This window comes from Grammomys surdaster, unplaced genomic scaffold (genome assembly GCF_004785775.1).
Source record: "Grammomys surdaster isolate TR1022 unplaced genomic scaffold, NIH_TR_1.0 125548, whole genome shotgun sequence".
NCBI lineage: Eukaryota > Metazoa > Chordata > Mammalia > Rodentia > Muridae > Grammomys > Grammomys surdaster.
The window spans coordinates 1173510-1181602 of NW_021620397.1; the positions used below are offsets into that span (position 1 = coordinate 1173510).

The following is an 8093-nucleotide window of genomic DNA, read 5'->3' on the forward strand; positions in this document are numbered from 1 at the left end:
ATATATATATATATATATATATATATATATATATATATATATATATATATATATGAGAGTATGCTCTTCTACTGTAATCCTCTAGTGAATTCCTATGCATTGTTGGTCTTTAAGAGATATATGTGACGTGTACCAAGCTTACTTGACCAAGGACTTGTTTCAGAGATTGAGAGAGACTAATGTGAAGACACTCCTTTCCTTATATTACATCAAGAAGACTGAGATAAAAAATAATTTCCTGACTTGACCAGGATACCAAGCTCTGCCTTATTTCAGGAGGAAAAATGTTACCACCTAATAAATTAGACTAAAGGATAGAATAATTTACAAAGTGCTTTCAGCCAGGCAGTGGTGGCGCACGCCTTTAATCCCAGCACATGGGAGGCAGAGGCAGGTGGATTTCTGAGTTTGAGGCCAGCCTGGTCTACAGAGTGAGTTCCAGGACAGCCAGGGCTATACAGAGAAACCTCAACACCCCTGAAGAGAGTGGGTGTGTTTTATACATTTCACAGTACTCTTTCTTTCGTGCTACCTTGCCTTTCGGACTGCAGATTTGTTCCACACAGTAACATGACCTCAGCCAGCAGGTTTTTTGTGAGGATTGAACACTCTACAAAGTACTTACTAGAGAATACGGTGGAGGGACCAGTCTGGGTTACTTGCTGAAACACTGCCTCAGACTAAAAGGTGAAGAAGAGAGCCTGAGGAGTAAAGGTGAAAAAGAGAGCCCGAGGTACAGATGAGCAGTATAACTCGTGCTTGTACATGACCCTGAGTCAGACCCGAGGACTGAGAAGAAGCCAGCAAACAACAGAAATAGAAATAACCCGTTATTTCAGGATTAGTGGATCACTGGTTCCGGTGGGTCACTCCTGTCCTCCTGATGAAGAGCATCCGCCTGTTGGTGGATGAGGTGAGGAAGGCAGGCTGGCTCCTCTGCCCAGTCTCAGGTTAAAGACTAGCAAGCTCTGTAAGGCGGCTCCATCTGTGCAGTGACTCGAAATTCAAATCGCTGCCAAGAGCGTTACTGAGAGACTCCTGGGAAGGTATCTGTGGTAGCCAAGTGCATGAAAAAGGTTTTCTGTTTGTTCTTGACATGCACACTATTTTCTGGCAACTATACAGAAAATAACATTTTGGGTCATTCTGTTACTTTGTTAACTTACAAAATTTTTAGTATCAATGACTGTCTTCACGGGTCATTTCTCTCTCTTCCTCTTTTAAAATTTTTCTTATTTTCATCTTACATGTATGAATTTTTGCCAGAAGAGGGCATTGGATTCCCCTGGAGCTGAATTTAGAAATAGCTGTTAGCTGCCATGTGGGTGCTGAGAACCAAACCCTGGTCTTCTGCAAGAGCAGCGGCCAGTGCTCTTAACCACCCAGCCATCTCCAGCGCATACATAACTAGTTTCTCACCTAATCTCTCGGTGCACAGCACTCTGTTATCTCTTTGTTATACTTTACTAATTATATCATGAAGACTTACAAAATTAAGAAATTAAAAGATGCTTGTAGAACCATTTCTGTTATATTTTTGTGTTTATATAAATTGGGTGACCATACTGTTTATATCTACTGTGTTTTGAGATTATTTTTTTGTACTTTTTGATTACAGTTGATGGAAATACCTGGGCACAAGTAATTGCCTTATACCCGACGTTAGTAGAATGTATCACCTGCTCATCCTCAGAAGTCTGTTCAGCTCTGAAAGAGGCACTGGTTCCCTTTAAGGATTTCATGCAGCCACCAGCATCCAAAGTTCAAAACGGAGAATCTTGAGCTGCTACAGTACACGTGGAGTACACGTGGAGGAAGAGATACCCTAAGGAACGCCTTCTCCTGAGTCTCGTAGAGGAAGGACGCTCTCCTGGAGTCATCCTGGCAGCTGCTGTTTGCCTTCTTTAAATTACAGTGTAATTATCTGGGTACAGTAATTCATCCAAAAGCATACATGTTAATGCAGGCTCCTGGAGGCCCTGAGCCTGTGAGTGAGTGATCTTGCTGGGAGGGATAATGAATACTACATCATACTGCTACCATATCTTCAGTTGGTGATTTAAAAGTGAGCTTATGTACAGTTTGTTGTGTATGTGTTGATGATGTACTTTTTAAAAAGAAAGAAAAGATATTTCCATTCAGATTTTTGAGGCTGGCATTTTGCACCCTTTTTCAAGTACAGAATTGCACTAAGACTTTATGCAAGGTGGCACTGTAACATTCCATACTATCTACAACCAGCCTTTGTGAGCAAAGGGAACTGATAAACTGTGTGTGTAATAAATGGTACACTTCTGTATAAAATAGTTGCATTTATTTAAAATTTTAAAATATTGGTGATGTTAAATGCTCGAAGCTGTATTTATTATAATACAAACTTGTTTGCTTATGTTTTTACTTCTGATTTGCCTTCTTCTGGGGCAGATAAGCTTATCGTGTACTCAAACGGTTGGCTTCATGCTCTCTACACGCATTGCTGGTGACCAGAAGGATCGTGTGAACACGGCAGCAGAAGGTATGATTCGCTGACTTGGCACCTTTGAAAGACAGGTCGTAACGTACTCCAGAGACACGCCGTAGCAGGACGACCGGGTCATACCTCATTTCTTTAAGCCTCTCTCTGAGCTTTCATGTGTCTGTTTTTACACTTGCTATCTGAATTTTAAAGACTTTTCATATTTTATATTCCTGTGGTTTCTTCCTGTAATATGTGTCGAATGATGACCGAGGCAAGATGACTTTATACTTCATGAAACTTTGCCTGTGAGATTTTGTTCTTCTCTGTGCTTCCTTCTCTGGGTTCCTTCCAAGAAGAAACTGTACCAGGCTAACCATAATACAGAGCATGTGTCACAGAGCAAGCGAGTGTCTGGAGGCAGCCTGCATTTCCAGGAGCAGGGAGCTCACTGTGCTCAGGAGAGAGCTCCTGCTGCCCCTCCTTCCTCCCCTGAGGAAGAAGGAAAGCTTCAGAGCACGTGATCTTACAAAACTCACTTTGACCTAGCTTGATGTATTTTTTTAAATTAATTATGCTGTTATAATATTTTTTCCAAGTTAAAATTTTATTTCACAAGTGCTGAAGACATGAGACATTGAAAACATTGCTATTAATAAGAAGTGATAGTGAGGTTAATATTATTTTAATGCACTAGAAAGCTTTTGACATTTCTAATAAGATTTATAAATTTTGGTTTCTCCAAATAATCATAAACCCATAAGGGGGCGTTAGCATTGAGTAATCAATGAGATACAGTTTTGAGGCTATTTTAATTATGTAGTGATTTAGTTTGCACAATATTCTGTATATGTATGGTAAGGCCTATTTTGAAGGAATATTATTTTTACTCACATGAATTGATGAATTTCTATTTTATTATTTCACTTAAGATTAAGGTAAAACACGGCATTTCATAGACTCTGCTGTCAGTGTTTTCTTAAAGGTGTAGAAAAATGACTCAAACCGTGTATTTTTTATATTTTGATATATTCACTTGTGAATTAAAGAATAGGAATATCACTGATAAAGTATCAAGATAGTAAGAGCGGCAGCATTTTGAAAACATTGCCACCGGTTTCTATCAAGTAAGTGTCTGCTCATGAGAAGTAACAGATCAACTGCAGTCTGAACGGTTCTTCTCCTGTGAAGGCTATCTGTGAGTCAAGGGTCTACAGCATACAGTTATCTCAGATAAATAATTCGAGCTAATACAGTCTTAGTTTTCAATACCAATGTCATGCTGTATAGTTCAAAACATAAAAATCTGATGCGTGTGTTAATACAGTAATCAACGCCAGTCTCAAGTCAAGCAAGAGGGCCACTCCCTGGGTAGAATGACAGGTTCCCCCCACCCCCACCTCAAATCCCTCTCCACCCCCAAGGAGTAAATCCGAGTCATTAATGCCTTTTGGTCACACATGCTTCTAGGCTACATTTTCTGAAGTGTGCTGGTCTCGGAGAGGTTAATGCAGTGTCCTCTCCCTGTAAATGTGACCTGGGTTCTTCATTCAGTACAAGAACTAGGCTGCACGGGGTTACTGGATGCAAGGAAATCTCTAAAAGCTCCCACCATGAAGCACTATGTTGAATCGTCTTCATTGCCTCTGGTCTCAGTGCAGTGAGTTTTACATCTCAGACCGAGTCTTTACCACTAACCCCCTCCGTTAGACCACTGAACCCAGGCTGTACCAACAGATGATCATGGAGGTCTCAATGTAATTACTTAATTGCACAGGTCGTCTTTTGGGTTCTGGTAGTACAACCATTATCAAGGGAGAAAGGTCAATTTCATAGTGTCTTATTTCTTTATGATTAATTTTAAAGTTTTGTTTTACTGTATGCATTTTGCATACCAGCTATTAAAAGCCTTTTTTGTGCCAAAGGTAGGAGGAAACTTGTTATTAAGTCTAACTAGAAAATAAATGCTTTTAATTGTTTATGTTTTTACTACATCAGCATTGATGATCTCACTTGTTTCCTCACAGATGGTTATTAAGTCAACACTTGCTACATGCTTTAAATTGTATAAAGCATCAGAAGAAAGCAATGGAGAATTTATTTTCTTTATGTTATCACAGCAAATAAGTCACTTTAAGTGGCAGCCAATACCAATTGTTCGTCCTTCTACAGTGTTTAGAATGTTATATTTATTGTCAGTTTGGTACCACCTAGCCCTAGGTGAGCATTTGGCCAGTGGTCATCTAAAGAGCTGCAAGTAAATTAATGTACTAGAGAACATTGGAAATATATCCCTGCTAACGAAAGGAGCACGACAGTCATGTCAGTGAAAGGCGCCATGGAACACACTCCTCAGATGTAGAGTCATTCATGTGTAGAACCAAATCCTTAAGAGCTGGCGAAGGGCCACTAAAACAGAACGCTCTCAGGAAACCCTTATCTGTGATTGCCACTGAAATGAACTGGAAATCGAGAGCCAAAATCAATTAATGTCCAGCCTCAGATTAGTGTGGATTACAGATTTTTCTAGGAAGCTACCACAGAGGTAGACAAAAACAGTTTCTTCAAAAGCGTTGCCAGCAGCCTAGAAATGCTCCCCCTCACTAGATTCGGCATTTCGGAGACACTTGTCGAAAGCATCACAGTTCACTATGCTTCAGCTAACTTTATTAGACTGCATTGGTTTTCTTTTTCAGTTATTTGTAAGAACAGGAGTTATATGACACGTTGTATTACCGGACTTACACATGTGGACAAATAGTTTTTAATCCTTTATGGTCATTTGAATTAAACATTTTGTATCTCTGGAGAGTAGAGTGGTGCTTTTATTTTAATGTTCAGTTTTTGTAAATTGGAAAGAAAGCTGTGACTGGTTTAATTTACATGCAAACCCTCTCAGAAGACTTACACTAAATCCAGTAGTTCTTACTGTGCTAGCAGTGTTGGCCTTTAAGAGCCGTGGGGATAAGCTGGATGCAGTGGCTCAGGCCTGTAAGCCCAGAGCTCAAGAGGTTCCCACGAGGAGTCTATGCCAGCCAGCACTACACAGGGAGGCCTTGCTCGGAGAGCAGACAGTGAGTCTGAGGAGACTCAGAGCGGTGCTGCGAACACTCTGTGATCTCAACGTGGTGGGCAGTGAGCGGTTCTGCCTCTTAATTCACCTGTAAGCAAATTCTCAAAGCTCCTGCTTTTCTATCTCTCAAACAGCGATGAGGCCGAGTTACTAATTCTTTAGACAAATGCTTGATGTGAATGTGGACTTGACTGCATGACGACACAATTGGGTACTTGCGTGGGTTGGGTGGTTGTTACACTGTTACAGCCAGAGACGATTCAACTGGTTTTCTCCCCTTTTCCTTGGGCAGCGGTTTCATTCCGTCCTGTCTGAATTCTAAGTTTACCTCCCTTCCTCCTAACCTTTATCTCTTCAGTCTTCTTTTTCTCTTCCCATTCCCACTCACCAATGCTTTCATCATTGAAATGACACTCAGACAGAGACCCTGGTGACGGCCATCTTTATTGATGAGATTTTAGACGTGCCTTCCACTTGTAACCTTTATACCGAGTTGAAGTTCCCCACCATTTTAAGTAACGGAACAATATGAAGCAGTTTGAGGCCGTTGCCTACTGTATTTCTGAGTCTGTGATTCTGCCGCCAAGACACAGAATGTGATTGCTATAAATAAATGGGTTCAGTAGCTAAACTTGGAACAGTTATGTCTGCGCTGCTGTGAACAGCAAAACGATGCCACTTCTCTTTAAAAGGGGTATTTAAAATTGGTAGGCATGTCTGTTGTGGCTTTTGGAGCGAGGTTGTTTTGGCTTTGGGGAAGATCCTGTTTGGGGAGGTAAACACTTTGAATGTGGGTACGTTTATCTAAATACTACGTCCTGGTGATATGTGGAGTGTCGCAGACAGTGTTTTATCTGTTTCATCTGTGTCTGCTTTTCTATTACAAAGCAGTAGGTTGGGAGATAGAGAGATGCTTCAGCAGTCAAGAGCACTGACTGCTCTTCCAGAGGACCGTAGTTCAATTCTCAGCACCAACATGGCAGCTCACGACCATCTAACTCCAGTTCCAGGGGATCTGACGCCCTCTTCTGTCCTGCCCGATCACCATTCACACAAATGGTGAGCAGGCATGCCTGCAGGCAAAATTAAGGCATACAACTAGCAATTTTGATTGGAGACCAGAATGCTTTATCTTACTTCTGAGTACTCCTGGGATGTTTTGGCATCTGCTGTTGTTCGTTGCTCATGGTGATGGAGATGTCTTGAAGCATTCTCTATTGCGTTACTGAGAATGATGGGACCTTTGAGTAAGGAAAGCGAAGTCACTGAATTTTGAGGTCATTTTCAGTTGCTACAAATATTGTTACCTAGAGTTTTAAACTAAAACTCAGTAGTTAGTTTAGTGTAGCCATAAAAGAGCTCTTAAACCATGCCGTTATTTACAAGACTACTGTAGTGGAATAGCAATCACTACTCACTGTGAAGTTTGGGTGGAAGGAAGACTCGGAAGCGATGCTATCACAGTCTTACGCCGCTTATCTAAAAACATGAGATATTAAGATTCAGACCTAAGTGCAAGTTCCATTTTCTCTGCAGCTTTTACTCCCCCCGTGTCCTAATTTTAGCACACAGCACTCAACTCCTCTCTCAAGGCAGTTACCATATGGTGTTAGACTCGATATCTTTATCTCATTTTGCAAGATTCCTTTTTTAGCTCCCAACACAATTCTTGAAAGTAATACCACACCACTGTTTCTGAGCGCGTGCCTTAACAGTCCCCATCTTGCTGAGATACATCAGTTATGCAATATAACCAGAAAGGTTTCTTGACCTCAAGTCCAAATCTTTGTAATCTAGGGTAGGTGTTTCTTCACGGCTCCATAGTTAAAAATGTTGAGCGCATAGACCCTCCGTTTGCATTTGGTCCCCACACGGATGAACCTGCCTGTTTTGTCCCAGTTCTGCTAGTTAGCCTGAACCAATATCTCCCTGATAAGTTTCTTTCCGACCCGATTGGCGGGTCTGCTTTTCTCCAGTGTACCGGGTCGAGGCTCCTTTCCCATTACTGGGTGAGCTTCAGAGCATCACTGATTGCTGCACCGTATCTGACTGGTGTCTTGTGTGCTTACAATGCATTATGTAAACAGTCGATCTGGGAGAAACAACGAGACGAGAGAATGGATAAATGGTTCCGAGATACTTGTTAAAGATACTGATCCTTAAAGTGAAAAAAAATGAGTGTACAATTAGACATGGGGTGTCTCTCCATAGTTGTGAGAATCTTTAAGAACCCAAGGTCCAGTTGAAAGTGCACACCCTCGTGTGGGTTAGAATGGGGTAGATCGGGGAGGAGTTCTGACTTATTAGGATCTTGTGCCTGCTAAGTAACATACTTACCGACCCAGTCTGGCTTAGGCCTTATTAGATTTTAAGAGTTCTGTTGTTGTTGCTGCTGTTGTTTGTTGTTTTAATTCGGGGCAGCTGTTTTGGGACTGCCCATCCGTATCAGTGCTAAACCATCCATCCACAGCTCAATTCCTGTTTCATATTTTCTTTTTTGTTTTTGTTTTGTTTGTTTGTTTGTTTGTTCTTCGAAACGGGGTTTCTCTGTATAGTCCTGGCTGT

At 41.2% G+C, this 8093-nt stretch overlaps 1 protein-coding gene across 2 annotated transcripts in view; it reads left to right on the forward strand.

The window, feature by feature from the left end:
- Positions 1 to 5266, forward strand: part of Mon2 (MON2 homolog, regulator of endosome-to-Golgi trafficking) — a 77497-nt gene extending 72231 nt beyond the window's left edge. For both annotated transcript variants that reach the window (XM_028786546.1, XM_028786547.1), the window contains one exon: positions 1619 to 5266. In XM_028786546.1, the coding sequence (XP_028642379.1) occupies positions 1619 to 1782 (164 nt within the window). In that variant the 3' untranslated portion in view covers positions 1783 to 5266. The remainder of the gene's footprint in view (positions 1 to 1618) is intronic.
- Positions 5267 to 8093: the final 2827 nt, after the last annotated feature.